Source organism: Lissotriton vulgaris, chromosome 12 (genome assembly GCF_964263255.1).
Source record: "Lissotriton vulgaris chromosome 12, aLisVul1.2, whole genome shotgun sequence".
Classification (NCBI taxonomy): domain Eukaryota; kingdom Metazoa; phylum Chordata; class Amphibia; order Caudata; family Salamandridae; genus Lissotriton; species Lissotriton vulgaris.
The window spans coordinates 37,718,324-37,741,223 of NC_141700.1; the positions used below are offsets into that span (position 1 = coordinate 37,718,324).

The following is a 22,900-nucleotide window of genomic DNA, read 5'->3' on the forward strand; positions in this document are numbered from 1 at the left end:
CAAAATTTGGCTCTTGGCTTCTCTTTTTTCCAAATCTCTGGAGCCCTCTCGGGAACGATCCAGACCCAACAGCGGAAAAAAGAATCTGAAGATGGCGCCCAAGGGTGGAAGCTGCCGCAGGAAGCATACCGACATCACCGGAAGGACACCAAAAGGTAAGACGTCGACGCCCACCTGGGCTACGAAAAAAACACAAAAAAAACAAAGAAAAGACTATGATTTCGGACCCAACCACTAGACCGCGGAATAATGCACAGCATAGTGAATCCATAAAGATTCACACTGCAAAACTTCGGAATTTGAATATTCCACCTGACTGTAGAGCCGTCCTAGCTCGAGCACGGGCGGATAGCACCAATAAAACATACTCTTTGAAATGGAAGAGGTTTTGCATCTGGTGTAAAGATTGAGGAATACACCCTTTCTCTTCCTCTCCGGAACACGATTTGCCTTATCTCCTACATCTTGCAACCTCAGGTCTTGCTCACGCTTCCATCAGGGTCCACTTGGCAGCGATATCCCGTTACAGAAGATCTTCTACGGGTCCTTCTCTTTGGTCTCACAGACTGATCAAACAATTTTTGAAAGGACTCTACAGGACTTTTCCACCTGTGAAAATGTTGCCATCTGCCTGGAGCCTTAACACAGTCCTGAATCAGCTCATGAAACATCCCTTTGAACCGGTGCACAGGGCTGACCTGAGATATCTCTCTTGGAAGACAGCTCTCCTGCTTGCGCTCACCTCCGCGAGGCGGGTGAGTGAGCTACAAGCTTTCTCGATTCAGGATCCCTTTCTGCAATTTAAACAGGACAGAGTGGTTTTGCGAACAAATCCGAAGTTTATTCCAAAAGTCCCATCGGACTTCCATCTCAACAAGCCTGTTGTCTTGCGCTCTTTCTTCCCAAATCCCAGTACTGCAGCGGAAAGGTCATTACACTCCCTGGATCTTAAACGTTGCTTGAAATTTCATATCGACAAGACAAAAACTTTCAGAAAATCAAATCAGCTATTTGTGGCTTACAGTAGGCCCAGGAAAGGTCTGCCGCTCACTAAACAGAGCATTTCACGCTGGATTTCGGCAGCTATTTCATTTTGTCATGAACAAGCAGGGCATCCCCTGCAATCTAAAGTACGAGCCCATTCTACTAGGGCGCTGACCACATCCATGGCACTCTTTGCAGGGGTGCCTGTCATTGACATTTGCAGAGCGGCAACATGGAAGTCGCCACATACCTTCACTAGGCATTACTGCCTGGATGCAGAACTCATGAAGGATGCTGCGGTGGGACAAGCAGTAATTCGTCATCTATTTCAGTAGAGGTGAGCCTTCTTTCATCCCACCATCTTTCTCATGTACACACATTTCTCTATTGTATATTTTGATGGTATTTCTTGCTTGCAACTGTATGCTCCTATTAGTCGCTTGATATGTTATTATCTAATGTCTTGCATATTCTATACCATCCGAAATGTGCTTTGTTCATTGTTTGCTACTCTGATTCAGGCATGTGAATCTATGAAAGACACCCATAATACTGGATAAGAAATGCGTTACTTACCTGTAACTGCAGTTATCCAGTATTGGTGTCTTTCATAGATTCACATGCAACCCTCCCGCCTTCCCTGGAAGGGCTCACCTACTTCTCTCAGTGATACGCCTACTTAGCTTTGTGCGTACGAAAATCTGAGGGACTGAGGCTCCATCCAGGAGGGTTCTAGAGGGAGGTAACAGCTGATTGGCTCTTTTCTAGAGTTTGGTCCTTTTGACAAAAGGACATGGATATGTTACTAATGTGAGGCCTATAGGCCTATTTCTCTATATGTCTATAGAACATTACTTTATTTATGTACCGGGGACTCCCATTCCGACGACGGGGAATAATTCAGGCATGTGAATCTATGAAAGACACCAATACTGGATAATTGCAGTTACAGGTAAGTAACGCATTTCATGCGTCACTCCTTTGATGGAGTGGCCATCTGGGAGAGGTGGAGGTTAGAGGCCTCTGACCTCTCGTAGAATACGGACACCACATCAACCTGCTGGAGCTCAGAGCAATCTGCTTGGTATTCAAACTCTTTTGACCCTCCATCAAGGGCTAGTGCAGCTGTTTATGAACTACACCGCCATGTAAAACTGCAACAAGCAGGATGGGGTGGGGTTGTTGACCCTTTGTCTAGAGGCCCTGAGCCTCTAGACATGGCTGGAACATCAAGGCATATCCTTATTGTTCAACACCTGGTAGGCTCTCTGAACTCCAGGGCAGGGAAATGCAGCCTCTGATGCCTAGCGGATCACAAATTACATCTCCATTCAGAGGTGGGCCAAGGTCTCTTTAAGCAGTGATAAGAGCCTTTGTTAGATCTGCTCGCCAGATCTGCTCACAGAAGAACTGTAAGAAGCTGGTTATTAGGTGCGAGGAACGTTAGTCCTTCGCAAGTAATAAGTCTGCAATTATCTTTTTACTGGGAACCAAGTACCCCATTGTAGCACTTAACTATCTCAGGCTAGCAACCCAGAGCAGTCCAAGGCATACTCAGGGAAGGTGGTGTGGGCTAGTAACCCGAATTAGCTAGTATGCAACATCACTCAATAAATCATTCTGCATGGCATACTTTTTCTTTAAAAAAGGAAAAGTACTTTTATCACACACACACTACTAAATACTACACATTAAACGACACATATGTACAATGAGGTAGATTGAAATACCTCTGGTGAAACCCTTGTAACACGTTACACCTCTAGCGAGCTCTGAATTGTATACTCACAATACCCACTACCTTTACAAGACACAACATCATAATATAAGGGGATATCATCATCAATAAGGCAGTCCTATTGGCTTTGTGAGGGAATCACAACACACTTGTAAAAAGAAAATTATGTAATATCCAATCCAATCCAAATACTTTATTTCGGCATACATGCCATAAATATTTTCACATAAGCAGCACTTAGAAAATAATCCATCCTTAGTAATACATTCTGCTGAATACTTAAAATGAATAATGATAAGAGAGTAAAATTAGATCGTCACATCTAAGGGGTTAAAATGTGTTACGAAATAGTACATATATGCAAAAAAGAATAGTCATGTTGCCAGATTATACACATTAAGACCTCCTTGGTTAATAGCGTTTTTTGTCAGAGCCAACAGCATCATGTAATATTTAACCATAGTAGCACCACTGAAATAAATGGTAACTGTACCAATCTGTAATATGAGTCATAACCCACTACAGAAGTCAATGGGGGTAGCAACAGTCAATTGTCATTATGCTGCTAGACCATGCATCGCCAACCATTATCATTGCCAGTGAAGCATTACATTGATTAACATGTGTCCTAAAGTCTTTCTATTAATATCATAATGATACTACTACAGCTTTAGGACCACTAAATAAGGGCATCTGCCCTTTAAAGCAGCTAGTAGTGCAATAGGGTGATAGCTGTACTGCTGTACAATTGGAGAAGCAGAAAGGTCTGTCTTGAGTGATGTGCTTCTGCGCACCATGGCGTATTGATAGATTACTAACGCTACATTGGATGACCTAGAAAAACTCATGAACCACCATGTTGCTTTTTATTGTGCCTGCATGATGATTTGGCATTTAATCCTTATGCTTGAGTATCTGTCGTTAATCACTTTTTAGGGGCCAGAGCAGTGACAGTGTATGAGTGCTGTTCTGCGTTTGGGAGTGTTAAGCAACACCAGACTTGCAGTACCATTACAATTGTTGGCATGATGGAAAATGGTGTTGGAGCAGAAACTCGGGGGAGGTGCAAAATGGGCAGCATCATCTCTTCCTCAACCCTCATAACTTACCAGTCCACTGGTTAGTAGAGCTTTCAACTTCATTGCATGTAATTCCATCACAGAGTTCCCTTGCCAATGGGCTGTGCGCACTCACGTTGTAGAACCGCATGGCTTCGAAAGCTGCAAAGATTCACAAACAGATGGATTCAGCATTGGGAAAGCGGTGCTTATTTATATTATAGAGGTGAAATGTTAAGTTATAGATGTGAAATATGATGCAGTCTTGCAACCTAGGTTAGATTTAGGGCATTGTTTCAGGAGTGCCCTTGGTGCTGACTGGCTATGAGCAATACAGCCTAAACATTTATTAACAATATAATGACAAAAATGTATTGGCCAACAAAACTTTGAGAACACATGTTATTATGCTGGCCTGTTACATACTATAGGTATATAGCACCCAAGTCAGCATTAGTTGAACACTAGCATAGAACTATGATGGGAGCATAACCAAAACAATTGTGTGACATATAGCTGTTTGCATACCTAGTTTGGTTCACCACTGGCAAAACACTAGTAACACAACAGATACCTTACATTACTTGCACTTATTAAGCCCTGAACCGATAATGTAGGGAATTTATAACCCCCAACGCTTTTAAGGCAATGGGCGTCAAACGTTTCATGCTGTGCCCCCTTTGCATAGTATAATTTCATTTGCCTCTGCCCACTAAATGTTTGCAATCTACTTATGATGGTGGAATGGGCATAGCTAATATGCACTTGTGTAACTGGGCATAAAAAATCCTGGTGTTAAATGACTGACAGTGGTGTGTGGGATGACCAAGCATTCTGAGCCAAAGTTTCTCTAATTGACTGGGATAATATAAAGGGGTGGTTATATGAATCTCCCATCCCCCGTTCACTCCCAGAGGTAACTTGGGTTCTCTTTCAGGGAATCTCCATTGATAATCACAAGCACTGAATAGTCCCACTCATGTGCGGAGACTCTAGAGCAGTCTTTTTAAAGTCACATTTTTGACAGTATCTTCGCCTTCGAAAAGGCCAGGAGGTACATGTAACAAAAATGTAAAATTTCTAACCTTAAAACAGGCAATATTGCCTACATTCATTTACTTTAAAATCTGTAAGGAAATAAACCTTTAAAAGTCACTAAGAATAACTAAAAGTGATCATTTAAAAATGCTCTTCACTAACTCTTTTTACTTCTTTTACAGTAAATTATAGGAAGCAATGGGGCAATGTACTTGTATAGGTTGCAGCATTGAAACAATAAGAATAGAAAACAGCATCTTTAAGGGCAGGCACCTTGTCCTCCAGTGTCCCATCATCCCCGGCAGATGGCAGTTTACCCAGTTTTTTTCCGGCTCCTACTGACAGGATTCTGGAGTAGAGTTCTGCCTTTGAAGGCCTTTTCACTCATACCTTTTCACCTATTTCTTTCCAAAACGGATTCACTCAACCTCCTTTAGGGCAAAGTGTATTTTTTAAAATATTTTTATGACAGGAAATGTATCTTAATGCCATATCGTTTACGAAATGCCCATATTTTGGCTCAAATGGCAAAAACAGACCTACACAAGATCAGTGTCCTCTATTTGCCAGACTTCCATGGCCCTAAGATGTGTTGCCACTGCAGGGCCCTATCCAGATGCATTTTGAGAGAGAGAGAGAGATTCACCTGCATGGTCAAGTAGATTAATGGAGAAGGCATGATTCCCTGGCTGGAGAGACATCTGAGGGATGAGGAGCCAGGGGTAATGGTAGAGGTCCACTCTAAAAGTGCTCCTATCTCATTCTCTGAAGCCTTCCACAGATGAAGATCCAAGAGGAGAAGATCTGGTGGGAAACAACATTCCCATTCGATGTCAAGGATATCAATAATGAGAAAAGGTACTGCACCTACTTGTTCACTGTCAAGGGCTGGACCGACATTCATAACACATATGACGACGAGGAGGGTACCTTTGAAATCGAGAGTTTCAATGTCAAGAAATGGTTCGATGTTGAGGCCTTGCTTCCCAGATGAAGACACGGAATGGATTTCATGAATGAAAGCTTGCAGAATCCCATCTGAATAGTACTCGAAGTACTCCAGATCCTACTCGGCATCCTTACTGGCATCTCCGGTCATGATTCCAGATTAAACAATGCCTCATCAAGTTCCAATGGAGTCTTCTTGTCCACCTCCGCCTCCTCCACTTCTACCTCCACAACCGGCAATTCCAGCGGTAATTCCACCGCGAACTCCGCCAGCCACTCCCTCTTTGCAACCACAGTCAGCTGTGCTAATCTCATCTCTACCAAGGCACCCTAGATCTTGCTCCTGTTATACCAGACCTAGCAGCAACAGGTCTAGGTCAAGAACAAGGTCATGGTCTTGCTACAGACGTCACCATTCAAGATCCCCCAGGAGCCACCATATAGGTATTTTTTGAAACACTCCATCAAAGTTCCGTCTCTAGACTATTGTTTGCTTTGAGTCCAGGTCTTTTAAAACCACCTATGGACCTATTTTTGACACCGGCTTCTGTTCAGGCTACACCATCACGCCTACAAAAATAAATACAAACCTCTGGATCAGAACCTCCATCATTTCTTCTTTTTACAAATCTTACACCAGACTGTCATCACTCTGCTGCTCAAAAGCTGCATGCCACACCCCATCATCTACTCTTCCTCCTGACAAGGAAAGTAAAAAGTTGGATTCTGTGGACAGAAAAGTGTGCTGTACCTCCGCTGTCACTATGGATGCTGCTAGGGTGACTGCTCTTGGGCGATATCACACAAAAGTCAATTCTAAGTTGATGAGATGGTTGATATTGGCCTAAACTGAAAAAACGAAATACCTGGCTCATAGTAATCATACACCTTCACCGGCATTGGTGCTGTCTTCCCAACAATGTACTCTCTGAAAGCCTGGAACTTGACACAGGTCATACAGTGACTGTGAATCTGTAAAGAAAAACAATACAAACTGCATTGATATTGTATGGGTATTCCTGTTACAGCAGGGGGGCACATAGTTTGGTAAATGCTTAGGGTATTCAACATGACTGTTACTGTTTCAAATAAAATTAGATGATCATGCAGAAGCACACACAGGCAAGCTTTAGAATTGGATTACTGCTTAGATTTAGTCTGTGATGGCTAAATTTAGAAAGGAGAAAGAGGAAGAAAGCTGAGTAAACGTTAGATAAAAGCCATGCCTTTCATGACAGTCCCTTAAAAATATTAGTTATGCATGCCCTTCAATACCATACTACCTCCACTCCTCCGCTAAAAATACCACCACAAAACTACATTGCACAAACTTAATCGTAGACAGCCGCTTATCCTATACTGCTGCTCATCGTCATCATATTAGCAGAGTTCTACCAAAATTGCCTGAGCCTTTAAGATGCTGTGATGTTTCCAATCCCAGAATGCATTGTACTTGTTGTTGCCTCTTAGAGCCAGTTAATTTTTCTGGGTCCTGAAAACAGAACCAAGGAACAATGTGAACTGTTGTTTTTGACCAATTTCTGTAGCTTATTTAATTAGAACGTCTGATCTTTCAACTTCATTCAGTGTTTTTTATCACTGGAAAATATTTTCATGCTTACTTTGGCATTTCTAATGACTTTTTCCTGTCACAATATTTTTACTTTTTGTGAAGTGCCGTTTGTATGGCAGGAAAAAGCAGTTTCAAATCTCTTTTGAGTTTTGTGTGGTCTACCTTCCAAGATTCTATTCCACTACTGAGTGTGAATTCTTTGTTGAAGTATCCAAAAGGACACTTAATGACCGTAAGGGCATCAGACTGATGGGGCAAACCTGAAGACATGATGGCCAAGGAAAAGGTGAAATGGGTCTTAATATAGGGTTCTTCCTGTCCTGTAACTAACTCCCAACCACAGAGAAGCCTTGAAGGGGGAGATCCAAAAGGGAAGATAGAACAAAGCTATTGTCATTCCCACCACTCCTGTCGCTCTTGGTCCCACTCAGTGTCAAGGATTTCGATGCACCTTAAAGGTACGGCGCTGATCTATTTGCCAGTGGGTGTCAGATCTTTGTCGACTTTGACATCAAAGCCTCATGACTTCTTGGTGTAGGGAAGTTCTCCAGTATCGGATCTTTCATAGACTCACATGCTTGAATAATCCCCATTGTGGAAGTGGGAGTCCCACTGTACATATAAAGCAGTAAGTAATAACGTTAACATTGAAGCTAATTGAGGAAAAACATTCACTTCAATAGGTCGTCATAGTCCTTAGAAATGGCCCAAAGTACATCCAGTCAGGCAAGAGCACCCTTTAGAACCCTCACCACAGAGGCTCCATGCTCTCAGATTTTCAAGCACAAGTGAGAATTCAAATTATAAAAGAGCTAGGGGAGCCTCTATGGGGAGAAGGGTGGGCTGCATGTGAATCTATAAGATACCAATACTGGAGAACCACAGCAGGGCTCGACAAATCCACTCGACCGCTTGCATTTGCGAGGTAAGTTCTATGAGGTCGAGCTATTTTTAGGTCCTACTCGCCCTTTCTGGAAAGTAGAAAAACATACTAACTTTTGTCCTCCGTCTTTGAAAACGGAGCAAATGTGACAAGATAACAAGATTTAAAAGCCTTTTTATTGCTCGCAAAGCAAATGAGCAATAAAGATGCCTTTAAATCTTGTTATCTTGTCACATTTGCTCCGCTTTCAGAGACGGAGGTCAAGTAGGTTACTGTTAGGTCGAGGAGTTTTTTTTAAAGTACTGGACCTGCAGGACTAGTACCATTTTTCAGATGTCTCGAGCCCTGCGCAGTTACAGGTAAGTAACTTATTTTCATCTCCAGTATTGGATCTTTCATAGATTCACATGTTTGAATCAGAATAGTTAGCAGTAACGCCTTAGTAAAATATATATATGTTTATACACATCAAAACAGATACATATAACAAATATAGACTGTTCCTTCAGGGACAATAGGCTTTAACTCTGTAGATAGTCCATATGAGCACCCCAATCTGTCAGTAATGCATACGTCACTATGGTTTGGGTCAGAATGTCTTAGTGGACAATCATCCCTGCATGAAGAGATGTGCATGCGGGACTAGGAAGATGCATGACTCCATTGAACTCAGAAGGAAAGAAACATTTCTCACTGTTAGATGGATTTGTCATGATTCACGTGATAATGCTGAGTTGCTTGCTTATAGAAAGATGCCTTGATGAGCCAATCATCCAGATATGGATAGACAAAGATTCTCATTTTTCTGACATGGCCTGCTACTACCACCATGCATTTAGAGAAAGTTCATAGTGCAGATTTGAGGCCAAAGGGATGGACCTTGTCTTGATCTTTTCCCTAATGAACCTCAGAAACATTTGAATTTTTTGGGCTATTGAGATGTGAAAATAGGCTTTTTGCAGGTCTATCGAGAATAGCCAGTTCCCTTGACGGATTGAGGATAGATCTGATGAAGAACCAAAATCCTGAAATTTTCTTTGCAAACCCATTTGTTTGCTTTTTTAAGGACCAAAATGAGTCTGTATTTGTTTTTGGGTCCCTTCTTCTTCACCAGAAAATAACAGAAATAAATTCCCATTCCTTTGAGGTTAGAGGGGACCTTTTACACCGCGTGTTTCTGCAAAAGTATACTTCCTGATGCAGTTTATCCCGTTGAAAAAGAAGGTTTTTCGGAATAATAGATGGTGGTGGATACTTGAATCTGAGACAGTATCCATGCTCTACAATATTCAGAATCCATTTGTTCGTGGTTATGTTTTACGATTCTTGTAATAGAGATGTTAGGCTTCCCCCTACCAGAGTAGGCAATAGAAGAGGGGGAAGAGATGACTCATTGTTTGCCTCCCATTGTTTTAGTTGCTTGGGAAATGATTGTTGTCCTCCTCTGCCTCTTGACTGGCGGCGCTGCTCTTCATGTTTAAGTGGGTGCGATGATTGTTCTTGCTCCTGTCCTGTAGACCAGTGATGGTTTTGAATCCTCTACTGTTAACAGCAGCAGTCACAGGGCCTATAGGAATGTCTCCTATATTCTCTCCTTTTTTTTTTATCCGACAGCTTTGAGAGTGCCAGGCTCGGACTTCATCCTAGACATCTCGTAGTCACAAGGTAATACCAGAAAATGGCAGGTTGAAAATTCGATTTTGTGCTTCGGATTTCAAGCCCGTAAATCACAGCCAAGAAGAGCTCTGAACAGCACTCCATGATGGTAACCATGTGCTGCTGGAGTGAAGGAATCTGCTGCAGAACTGATAACTTGGTTTGACACTATCATGTCTTTAACAATCTTTTGGAAATCCTGATGCTTATCTCTGGGAAGATCATCCATGAGTTGTTAAATGGAGTCCCAAAGAGACCTGTCGTAGTGCCCTTGGAGAGCAGCTGCACTAGCAGCTTTCATGGCAACTGCAGAGGTTCTACAGACCTTTCTGCTCACTGAATCCAGTTTCTAGCTCTCCTTGTCAGGAGGTAGTGTAAAAGGTGGCTCTATGGCATACATTTTTTGAGCTGCTGAAACAATGACGAATCTGGAATTGGAACTGTGCACAGGAAGGAGGGCTCTTCATCCAGTGGTCTGTATTTCTTTTGCAGGTGTGATAAAGCAGCCTTCACAGTTCCATCACTGGCTCTCAAAAGCCTACAACGAAAGGGAGTAGTGGTCTAGCAGCGGACCTTTAATGAAGTCTCTCAAAGATTACCGAAATAGATGTGGTAGTAGTCAAATCCAAATTTGTTTTTCAAATTCAATACATCGATATTCAGTTTGTTAGCTCCCCTGATAAGTACTTTCTGGATGGTGTTAATATCATCTATTGGCAATATTCTCAGTAGAGGAGAATCCATTAAGGTTGGCAAATATAATCTTGAAGATGATCGATGATTGGATTGTGAGGATCTTAATCTAGATGTAGATATCTTCTCTGTTTTGAATGAGTGTGCCTGTGAGACCTTGAACAATGTCAACGGTGGAATCTTGAGCTTGACCTAGACCTATAGGTGTTAGGTCTGGTGTGACTGGAACGAGATCTAGGGGGCCTTTGTGTATGTGTCACTGGCTTATTAGGCTGTGGTGGCGGAGAGACTGACAATGGAGGTACTGTTGGAATCGCTGGTTGAGAAGGATGAGGAGACTACTGTGGAGGTGCAGTAGGTTCCGTTGGAACTCAAGGTAGTGTGGATGAATCTGGAAAGGTCACTGAAGAGGTGGGCCTGGATGGTGAGTAGTCCCTAGAGTACCCTCAATCAAACTCTGAAGGAAGTCTGCACGCTTTCATCCATGAAAGCTGCTCTGCTCTATTGGTCAGGGCAGTTAAATGACTCGATGTCGAATCATGTCTTCACGTCTAAGTTCTCAACGCTGTGTAGTGTCTCAAAGTCAAAGTCCTCCTCAACCTCGTAAATGTTCTCGACGCCGAACCAACTCTTGACAGCGAATGAGTAGGTGCAGTACCTCTTCTTGACCTCAAATTCTTTAACATCGACCATGAGCGATATCTTCCTCCACAAGTTGTGGGAGTCCTCTGAGCATGACTTGGGCTCTGGTAGAGGGTGCAGTCTCTCCTTGCCCTTCAGAAGTCTCACCAGGTAGGGAATCTTGCCGTCTTAAGTGCTTCACTTGGCCATGGACGTGAATCTTCTCCCTCTCCCTCAAAGTGCACCTGGAGAGGGTCTTGCAGCGGCAATACATCTTGGGGTCCTGAGAGTGTGGAGAACATGAGATACAGATCCTGTGCTGGTCTGCTGCAGTCTGGACAATTTGCAAGAATGGATGGCAATTTGCTAAAAATTAGATACATTTCTTGTTAGGAAATGATCTCAAAATGCTCTACTCCCTAAAGGACGTTGAGTGAGTCAGCTTTAGAAAACCTAAAATTGGAATTTTTATGGAAAAAAGCTTTAAAAAAAAAGGCATAGATCTGCTCGAGCATCCTGTCAGCAGGAGCCTGAAAAAATAACTGATTAAACTGACACCTACAGGGCACCATGGGACACTGGAGGTTAGACAGCCCTTAACGTTGCAGTGTCCTATTTACATTGTGTCAATGCTGTGGTTTTATTCAGGCTGCATTGCTATGCATTATTTCTTTGCTTTTTTAAAAAACAAGTAAAAAACATTTGTGGAGGATGTTTTTAAAAGATCACTTTTCAATTCTGCTTAAGTGATTTTTTTAGGATATGACCCTTTTCCGTCTAAATTTTAAAGTAACTCAATAAACATTGGCAAAATAGCCTGTTTGTAAGGCTAAAATAATTTAACATATCTGTCACATGTTTACTGGCCTCTCCAAAAGAAGACAAAGTAAATGTGACTTTGAAAGAACTGCTCCGGGATCCCCGCACGTGGGCGGAATGATTCAATGCTTATGATTATTACTGGCGATCCCGTGAGATAGAACTGGAGTTACTGGGAAGTAACCAATTTCTTCCTCAGCATTGGAGCTTTCATAGATCCGCATGTTTGAATCAGAACAGCAAGCACTATGTTGGATATTAATAATTCATGAGGCAGGCTCACCTTTACTGAAACATATTATGTAGAAGTGCTTGACCAAGTGAAATGTTGACAGCTGCATTCATAACCAAGCAGCATTGCTTGGTGAAAATATGCCTCAGAGAGATACTTGAGCATAAAACGCAGCTTCGTTCCCCATGCTTCTCATGAAATGTGCTGTTACTTTGCCTTGAAGCGGTCGCTTAACTTCACTATTGTAAAACATAATGCAGGCTGACAGTCAGTAGGCAAGCCTTTGCTTGCTAGGTGGCAAAGGAAACAAATCCTGCTAGATGTAACTTACAGGTACCTATATAATGAAATGTTACTCCTAAGTATTTGTAATGTCTCTCCCTTTATGTTTTATGGTTGTTTTAGATCCATTTGACTGGCTTCTTAATACAATATCTGAACACCATGATATTGGAGTTTTAGTTTATCACCATCAGTAAATTCTACAGACAATATCGGCCTAAAGCACACATTGTATGGTGTAGTAGATCTTAGACCTATCAAGTAGGATTGATGATTCGTATAATGTGGAATTACCACTAGCAGTGTCCCCAATTCTGGGGGATGATCCTTGTGATTTGCCAGGTCTGAGCCCATATTACCTGCATCAAAGTGGAAATACAAGGATAGCAAAACCCACAACTGTCTCAATCCTTTATTTGTGTAGGATATTCTTTTAAGTGTAGTTTGTACCCTTGCATTGTTCTCCATAGCTTTCTTGGAATACCACATGTGCAAATGTTCTTTCTATCTAAGTCATTAAAGGCTATTTTAAAGTCTGTAAAGCATTTATTAAACATTCCACTATCTGAATAGGATCCTGTCTAACGCTAAGGAAGACAATTTAATTAAGTCATCCAGGTGTCAAGGTCTTCTTCATTAAGAAGGGCAATAAGCCAATATTTTCCCTAGCTCATTTGTACAGCTGTGCACTGTAGAGACATGTGAAAGGTAGCACGCACCACAGCTGCGCAGCTACATTATTTAGCAGCCGGTGCCAGCAAGCACGCAAAAAAAGCAATTGCTAATAATTAAGTGCCCATGTGCGCACCGGCAGACATCGGCTCAAATTAAGCCCTCAGCTGGGGCCGGCGTTACGCCCCTGGATTGAGCGAGCCCCAAGATCCTGGAATACTACACACACAAACACACTCAAAGCAGCTGTAATACAAGGGACGCCTGGTACGCAGTGGCTGATCTGTAGGCCTCCTGTAGAGTGAAATGTACTGGCTTTCTAAACTGTCCCCGTGTGCAGGCCTCCCACGGAAAACTCTTTATTTAACAATATTCCCAAAAACAAAACATCTTTTATTTTGTATAGTACTTGTTGGATGTTTGGATGGTTTTGGCATATCAATATAATCAGTGTAGCTGAAAAATAAAATAACGGTGGCAGCGTGGGCCTGTTAAGGGTAATAACGTTCCTGCAGATTTACAAAGCCTTAACACTTACGTCTGTTGCACCAATAATAATAATACAGAGTTTTGTAGAGCGCGAACAGTTACCTCACCCGGAGGTGTCCCGGCGCTATGTGAGCAATACAGGCGATACAAAGAAACAACCGAGGCTCAGATCTAGTGAGTAAAGAGCCATGTTTTTAATAGCTTCCTAAATCCAGTGTCTGGTGTAGCCAACTGAATGGCGGGTGGGAGGGTATTCCACAACTTCGCCGTGCTGGCCAAGAAAGTCCTTCCTCCAAGACGCGCTTACCTAACTTGTGGGGCGCGCAATTGGCAATAGGAATTTGAACGCAAGGATCTCGCTTGTACATACCTGGGGAGTCTAGCTTTGAGATAGTTGGGACAGGTTCCATGGAGCGCTCTAAAAGCCAAGGATAAGGCTTTAAATTTAATCCTGCTTGCCACTGGGAGCCAGTGCAGGTCGCGCAAATCCGGAGAGACATGTTGTTTAAAGGGAATGTGTTTCAACAGTCTCGCAGCCGCATTTTGTACTGTCTGCAATTTCTGGATCAGATATTTAGGAAGGCCCAGGTACAGGCCATTTGCGTAATCCAGCTTAGAGGTGACCGTCGCATGGATTACCATTTTGCGACATTCAACCTGCTGGATGTGGGAGGAGAAGGAAAGGCTATCATCCCACCTCACCCCCAGGTTTTTGGCCTTTGTGCTGGGGACTGGTGCGGGGCCCATCTCAGATGGCCACCACAGGTCAGGGGCGGGGTGATCGCCCTTCCCAAAGAAGATCACCTCCGTCTTCCCTGCGTTCAATTTTTATTTATTATTGTTCATCCACCTGGCCACATCCCCAAGACAACCTTTAAAACTGGCAAAACTAGCCTCCGACACTTCAGAGTAGGGAAATACCAGTTGGGTGTTGTCAGCATAGGAAATTGCCGTGACCCCCCCATTTGGCAATCAAGGTGAAGAGTGGAGCTAAATAAATGTTAAAAAGTAACGGACTCAGTGCTGATCCCTGCGGAACCCCGCACCCTAGCCGCTTTGGTTTGGAGCAATAGGAGCCCAATGCCACTTTCTGTGAGCGATTAGTCAAATAAGACTTAAACCACCCAAGTGCTTTGTCCTACAGCCCAATATCCCCCAACTGCTGCAGGAGTCTGACATGGACCACCGTAACAAAAGCGGCCGATAGATCCAGGAGCACCAGCATAGCTGATGCCCCTGAGTGTAAAGACCATCTAACTGAAACCGCTACCTCAATCAGGGCGGTCTCGGTACTAAAGCCCGCCCTAAACCCTGACTGTGTTTCATGCAAGATCTTACTCTTCTCTGTAAAACCATTCAGTTGGCGTTGCATCAATTTTTCTGACATTTTTCCTGGAGCAGCCAGAAGAGAAATAGGGCGGAGATTGCTAAGATCCTCCGGGTCCCCGTTAGGTTTTTTTTTCAAAGGGAGGAGCGTGGCATGCTTCCAGCAGTCCGGAAACACCCCAGATAAAATGGTGTTCCATTTATGCAGAAGCTTGGTCACAATTGACTCAGACATCATATTCCAGAGCTTTGGGGGGCAAGGATCATCCTGCGCCCCGGATTTACACAACTTTATTTCCTATAATGCCTCCGTAGAGGAAATCAGATGGAATTGGCTTAGGGTCATAGGAGGTGTGCTGATTTCCTCGGTGTCTGCCATTTCAGTGGGAGTAGAATGGGAGAAAGAACCATATACTTTCTTAATTTTATCATCGAAAAAATTGGAAATGTCTTCACACAGGTTCTCAGATCGAGTGATTTCTGTTTCAATGCTTCTGGGCTTAAAAAAAGACTGCACTATTTTAAAAACTTCTTTACTAGATTGTTCCGCTTGATAAATGGCTATTCTTATAGATTTTTGCAGCTTCCGGGTGGCTATTTTATAGCGATCCTTGGCTGATTCACAATAGTTAGCACGCCATGCGTGCTCCAGTCTCTTACAAGCCGACTTTTCAGCCCTCAACTCCATTGAGAACCACGGGGCTGACGGGGATTCACGGCGCGACAGAGTACGTTTGGCTAGAGCAATAAACTCCACCATATCGCCTATCCATTGATTCAATGCAACTGCGTCAGTATTAGAATCAGCAGTCAGTACAGGGGGTTGGTAGCCAGGACAGGTCCAATGGTGTCAGGCTGAAGGTTTTTCCAATTCATATGCATAAAGAAATGCTTGCCCGTAGCCTGGCCGCCAAAAGGCAGAGTAACAGCAAAGGAAATCAGGAAGTGGTCAGACCAGAGCAGTGGTTGCGGCGCCTCTGCTATAGTTTCCTGAATATTGGAAAAAACCAGGTCAAGGGTGTGACCAGCTTTATGTGTGGAGCCGGTGATACATTGTATTAAAAATTGTAATAAAGGGCAATAATGTCAATGCCAAAGTTGCAAGGATTAATAATAATGTATAATATTATCATACTATCACAGCAGCTTGCGGCGTAGTAGTTTGTCCCTCGGCCGGGATTGAGAGGACGCGCCTTGTAATGAAAGCTGTAAGGTCCAGAGCCTTGGTGCTTGTGTCAGGGCGATTTATAATCCAGCTTTTGGCAGTGGGGTCTGTCCCTCGGCCCGGGTGGAGAGGACGCGCCTTGTAAGACAAGCATTGGAAATGGAATAGGTCTCGCATTAGAAAAGTTGGAGCTATTGGTTTTGTAAATGACTTTTTTTTTGTTTATTTGTTGGTCTTGAAAATAGCAAAATTAATAGCTTTGTCATTTACAATGCCAATAGTTTTAACTTTTCGCAAACATGACACCTATAGCATTTGTAATGTAATATGTGTTGTATTTACAGGACTATCAAAAGAAACAGGCTTTGTGAGAAGGGGGCCTGATATGCAGTGCTCACTATTCTAGTGAACACTATGTATCAGTCCAGCAACCCTTATTGATGATTGGTTGTAAGTCAACCTTATAGACCAGCTATCCTAGTAGCGTGGATACGAGCAGTCTAAGGCTAAAGACTCGAGAGGGCGTGTTAAGCCAGCTGTTATACCACACATATACCCCTTGAACACCAAGTGAAAGGACACCACACAAGTGTTATGAAAATAAACAATATATTTATTAAGAATCACAACAGCCCTGCACTCTTTATGAGGACAGGGTACTAAGCACAAAACAAAACTCTTACGAAAATACTTAAGTTAGCACAGTATATACAAATGCCCGAGGGGCACGGAAAACCATATACTCTGAAAGTGGAATGCGAAATTACTAGCAGGTAAGTACAGTACTAATAGGCTTTGGAATCGCTAGATCTTGACTATAGAATCTTCAGATTACTTCTAGGAGACCCAGGGGACTCGGGTGCAGAGTGTGCACTCTCACGCGTGATGCGGGACAAAGTCTATGGTAGCTAGTAAAGACAAAGTTAGTGTTCTCGGGCGAACCCGACCTGGTAGGAGGAAAACGAAAGTGGATTCTGACTCTTGGATAGTGAGGCTATGCTGGGGCACCGAAATGCCGAAGTTACCTAGCCCAGGGGCTGCAGCTGCATAGGTCTCAAAAGACGTCGGGAATCCTCGTAGACGGACCAGGAGCCTGGAAGAAAGAAGTTGCTGGCAGGCGACCAGTGAAGAAAGTTCGATGGATCCAAGCCTGGATCGAAGGAAGATGACACCTGAAAGCAGAGGGGACCAAGTTCGAGACTACTAGCCAGTAGTCAGGTGGCACCAGGAGGGCACCGGATGGTAGTCACCTCGACTAGGTGAGTGGGTGACGCTGTGCTCGCAGATCTCACGGACCAGGAGGCGTTGTCGGCGACCAGGATGGAGGAGCGAGCTGTCCCACGAAGATTGAAGCTGTCGGCGTCGCTGGTCCCAGGATTGGGCAACAAAGCCTTGGCAAATTCAAGCCCACGCTGTGGACTCAAAATGGCGTCTGGAGTGGACCCGGAGGGTCCGGGGTGCTTCTCTTGAAGAAGGAAGCAAGGGCCAGTCTGGAGCAACCAGACCAGCAGCAGTGATGTCGTCGGGCGTCGTGAAGAAGGCCACAAGCCAGCCGGCTAGTAGCCACACAGCGCGGTGAGCACGCAAAAGCAGAAGGGCCCCACGCAGATCGTGGAGATGCTGGAGGGCTGATCTTCGGTGCTGGAGCTGCTCAGGGTTGGGGCTTCTCGGACCCCAAAGCACTCACCAGTGGAGCACACGGTGGGCTTGTTGCAAAGAAGTCGTGCAGTCTTGGCGATCGTCGGTCCCTCGAGGTCTCGTCGCACTCACAGTTCTCAGCTTTGCTGTAGAGGTGAGTAGAGGTCAGAGGTGCCAGGGAAGCCGGGTCTCGTCGAGCTGGGTCGTCGGATTCGTGAAGAAGGACTTGCAGCAGACCGCAGTGTTCTTAGGATGGTGCCCGCTTGATGCAGGGTGACTACTTCTTAGCCACAAGGGAGAATCTTGAAGAAGAAATCTTGATGTCCTTTCGCAGAAAGTCGTGTCTTGATTCCAAAGATGATCTAATTTTAACAGGGGGCCCGCTCCTATCTTTATACTAAAAAAGGGGGCTGACCCGGTGACTAGGTCCTGCCTATGGGTGGGACTAGGAGGGGGGTGGTTACACCCCTCTCCCATGCCGGACTTTCCCCAGGCCAGGGGCTGGTGTGCCCCTGGAACTGGTTCTGACCGGCCTATGCGTAGTGGTGCCACTCAGCAGTCACCTTCCTGCAAAGCCCTGCCTACCCAGGATACACAAAACCCTTTCTGGGACGGTGCTAGCACCGCCCTTGACAGGAAACCCTTTGTCCAGGCTCCCCTCGCTGGAAGGACTCCCAGCTGCAGGGGGTCAGACTCGTGTCTGTGGTGGCAGCATTCATTTTGTGGAGCTGAGGCTTCGTTTAACTTTAACCGGGGTTCACAGTTACATACATGTCGTGTCCCTCTAGAAGGGTGGAATGCTAACCCCGTCGCCAGAATTGGCGAGGGGTTAGTATTCCAATTCGTATGACACCTTACTCGACTTGTTTTGATAAAGCAATACCAAAGATAGCATTTAACCGCGAGGATTATAATGCACTTAAGAGTATATGGTATGCGATATCATGGAACAGCTATTAGGACTTGATTCCGCAAGCTGCAGACAGGCTCAGCTCATGCCAGAGCACCATCTCACACGATTCCAAGCACTCTGCCTTCAGGATTGTCAAGGCCTGCCATAGGAGTGACTGATAGGAATCTGTGTGTCCATTTTAGGGTTAGATATAGGTATACTATATCTACAGCAAAGGGTGTTTACACGACTTTGCCCCAGCTGTCATGCAGCCAGTTGTGTCAAATTTAGGAGGCCAGCCAGGGGTGGCATAATACATGCTTCAGCCCCTGGTAGGCCCTGGGTACACCTATGCCCTGAGTTACAGGGTCTGATAAGGTGGCCCAGTACCAATTGGAAATGCACCTAGGGTACATGGAATCCATTTTACAGAGAGAGCAGTAGGCCTGGGGTCCTGATTGGCAGGGTCCCAGGTCGACTATGTCAAAAACCAGCTAAAACACAGGGCAAAAAGTTGGGGGCAACCATAGTCAGGAGGTACCTTCCTACAGGCTTGTAAATACAAACGTTTAGTTTTGTGAAAATGCACTGCATCCTTACAGCGTCTTCCACTGGGGAGCATTTACCCAGGTAAACACAGAAACATAATAAGTTTCAGAAAAAAAGCAGTCTATGGTTACTAAACTCCACCATCCTTGCATGCTGCTTTAGTTCCGGAGGCTCAATGTGACCGGAGTTCCACAAAAACACTGCTCCAGCTGGAAACAGCTTGCAATTGTTCAACATTAAAACTGTCATGATCCCGAACTGCAGATTATGTGATAAAACAACACTTGCCGACTGAGCAATATGGTGAACGCTGAAAAACGGAGGTGGAAGAAGCCACGTTTGTACTGCTATAAGACAAAAAAATGTTTGCGTTAGCAAATGATGCCAGTGTTTTGTGTTCAAGCCCAGTGGGTGCAAATAATTAAACTTTCAAGCCTTATCCACAACAAAACTTAAGATGCTACGCTGTCAAAAAGACATAAAAGTCAGCAGCTTAAAAAATATATTGGTGTCTACGCGAGCCATTGCCTAATTAAGAACCTAAAACACAGCAAAGCTTTGTTCGTAATGTCTTGCTTCATTCGGTTTTTGGCTACGAGGAGCACAGTGCACAAATGCTGGGACTACTCGGGTCCGATTCAAGTAGATAAGGTAAACAAAAGCTCCAGAGGTCGTTCACACAGCAATGGAGGGAGGGGGGGGGGGACAGCAGAGAGAGTGGGGTATGACGTTATGCCCCAAGGCGAAGGATCCATGCTATTATTTGTAAATGAGTCGGCTCTTGTACTGTGCGCGTAACCGCCCCCTATTCAAGCTTTTAGGAGCTGTGCTGCAGCTGTAGTGTACCGCTTTTGTGCCTGCGCAATGCAGTGTAGGAATGGCTGTTTGGTGCCGGAGTGGGCTGAAAGTCTGCACAGTGGAGTTTTAATGTCTGGTATGTTAGCTATGGCGTATTGAAGACACTGAGAAAATCAGTAGCGAGTGGAGACCCCTCCAAACAAGATGCAGCGGCGTTCTTTAATGCCACGGGACTTCAGCCACACTACCTACAGTTTCAGCAGTCCACGGTGCTGCTGTGCTGTTCCACGTGACATTATTGCAACACAACCATCACCCACCAGACATTTAAGATGCAGCTCTGACATTTTTAATGCTACGGGACTTCAGCCACACCAACCTACAGCACTAACAGTCCAAGGTGCTGCTGTGCAGCTCCACACTAGAGTAAAGCAACTAAATCAATAGCCAGGGCCACTGGAATTATGTGGCATGCGAGGGACAAATTATGTGATAGGGTTGAGTAAATTATGCGGCAAGAAAAGGCAAATGCCGAGGGAAATATGTTGTTCTATTACTGGGCTTTCAGTTATCCAAGTGCATTCTGAGATTTGTAGTATTAGTGCCATAGATGGATTGTTGTTTTTGCAATTGCCGCCCTAAGTGCGCTGGGGATGCCCAGACGTGGGTCCCAGGCACTCCACACCACTTGGAGTCAAGCTAGCCGGGCTGATGAGAGGTGTTACCTCGAAACCGGTCCGGTCCTCGGATGCTTGATTCCGTTCTGGGAAGGACATGGCTTTTGTAGTTCGGACTGGACTGTTCCCATGGGGCAACAGGGTCAGAGCTGATTTGCATATCGCCATTGTCTAACCCAGGGTGGTGTGGAGTGCAAAAAAACGATGGATTTGGGCCCAGATCTTTTGACTGGGGGAATGTGTGACATTGATCCACATTCGGTCCATCACTTGTTGTTTTTGCAATTGCCGCCCTAAGTGCGCTGGGGATGCCCGGACGTGGGTCCCAGGCACTCCACACCACTTGGAGTCAAGCTAGCCGGGCTGATGAGAGGTGTTACCTCGAAACCGGTCCGGTCCTCGGATGCTTGATTCCGTTCTGGGAAGGACATGGCTTTTGTAGTTCGGACTGGACTGTTCCCATGGGGCAACAGGGTCAGAGCTGATTTGCATATCGCCATTGTCTAACCCAGGGTGGTGTGGAGTGCAAAAAAACGATGGATTTGGGCCCAGATCTTTTGACTGGGGGAATGTGTGACATTGATCCACATTCGGTCCATCACTTGTTGTTTTTGCAATTGCCGCCCTAAGTGCGCTGGGGATGCCCAGACGTGGGTCCCAGGCACTCCACACCACTTGGAGTCAAGCTAGCCGGGCTGATGAGAGGTTTTACCTCGAAACCGGTCCGGTCCTCGGATGCTTGATTCCGTTCTGGGAAGGACATGGCTTTTGTAGTTCGGACTGGACTGTTCCCATGGGGCAACAGAGTCAGAGCTGATTTGCATATCGCCATTGTCTAACCCAGGGTGGTGTGGAGTGCAAAAAAACGATGGATTTGGGCCCAGATCTTTTGACTGGGGGAATGTGTGACATTGATCCACATTCGGTCCATCACTTGTTGTTTTTGCAATAGATGGATTAAAGGCGGCCCCTCACTTCACTTTGACAAAGACAGTATTGATTTCTGCAACTCCACCCTGATAACTCTATAGCAGCTTCTGGTGAAACATCGGTTCTGAAGTAGCGAACCACACAAGTTCGGGAAAGTGAAGTCAGGACAGAGGGGCAACACAGAGTTACTGAAGGAAAACAATTCTATGAAAAAAAGAAGATGGGTGCTCCCGACACATGTCAAGTGTGGGGAAGAGTCTGCTGTAGGTATCCCCTGCCCCCACCCCAGCATGTGCATGAGGAGGCAGATGGGGGCGTGGGCGTTAAACAGGAGCTGCATTTATTATCCTGTTAACAGCACTGACCGTGGTGGGAATGCTGAACACCACACCCCCACCAAAGGAATCCATGATCATTTTAAAACAAGGAGGAAGGAAGTGGCGAGGCATCCAATACTAAGCAGCGAAGGGCGAGGAGACAGGCACTCCTCTGAAAGAATGCAACTTTAAGTAACATTAAACATCAAAGATGCCTGTGCTTGCACCACAGGTCATAGCTCCTAAACCACTCACTTCTTATTTTGATTCTTTCCCAATATTTCACACTACAAAAAGGTGGTGCGTTTTTTTTTTTGTCCTCAAGCGGAGTGGCCCGGGGGCTGCTTTGCAGGGGGTTTGTGGGGACCTTCAGATCTTTACCTTCCTGCCAGGACCTGAGATCACACGACCAGGGTTAGCGAACTCATGAGGGAGGAAATGAGAGAACGGTATAGTGCTGGCAGCGGAACACACCATCTCGGGCGCTGAATGGAATGTTATAAATATTGCAATTATTTAAAAGTCGGATATAATTGCACTATGTTTTAAATGACCTGTGACAATTGCACATAGAAATTTACGCGAACACATTCAGAAATTGTGAGGATATTTCTGTCTACTGTTTACTACTGTACAAGTGTCTGTGTCAGCGAGTAGTTTAGCGAGCCAAGACGGAGGGCATTGCTGTGGGGAGGAGAAATGCGACTCGGCAGGCAGGGGAGGGGGCGGAGCGGGGGTGTGGGAGGAGTGCGGCTGAGGGAACAGCGGGGAAAATACAGATTTAAAAGTGACACGGCAGGCAGGGGAGGGGGCGGAGCAGGGGTGTGGGAGGAGGGAGAGCGGATTAAGGAGAGCAGGAGGAGGCAGCGAGTAGCTTAGCGAGCCAAGACAGACGGCATTGCTGTGGGGAGGGGGGAGGAGA

The 22,900-nt window shown here is 44.9% G+C and overlaps 1 protein-coding gene across 2 annotated transcripts in view; it reads right to left on the minus strand.

The window, feature by feature from the left end:
• CPAMD8 (C3 and PZP like alpha-2-macroglobulin domain containing 8) overlaps positions 1–22,900 on the minus strand; it is a 1,208,079-nt gene that overhangs the window by 273,686 nt on the left and 911,493 nt on the right. For both annotated transcript variants that reach the window (XM_086946939.1, XM_086946938.1), the window contains exons 38-39: positions 6,633–6,738; positions 3,832–3,942 (exon numbers count right to left, since the gene is read on the minus strand). In XM_086946939.1, the coding sequence (XP_086803065.1) occupies positions 3,832–3,942; positions 6,633–6,738 (217 nt within the window). The remainder of the gene's footprint in view (positions 1–3,831; positions 3,943–6,632; positions 6,739–22,900) is intronic.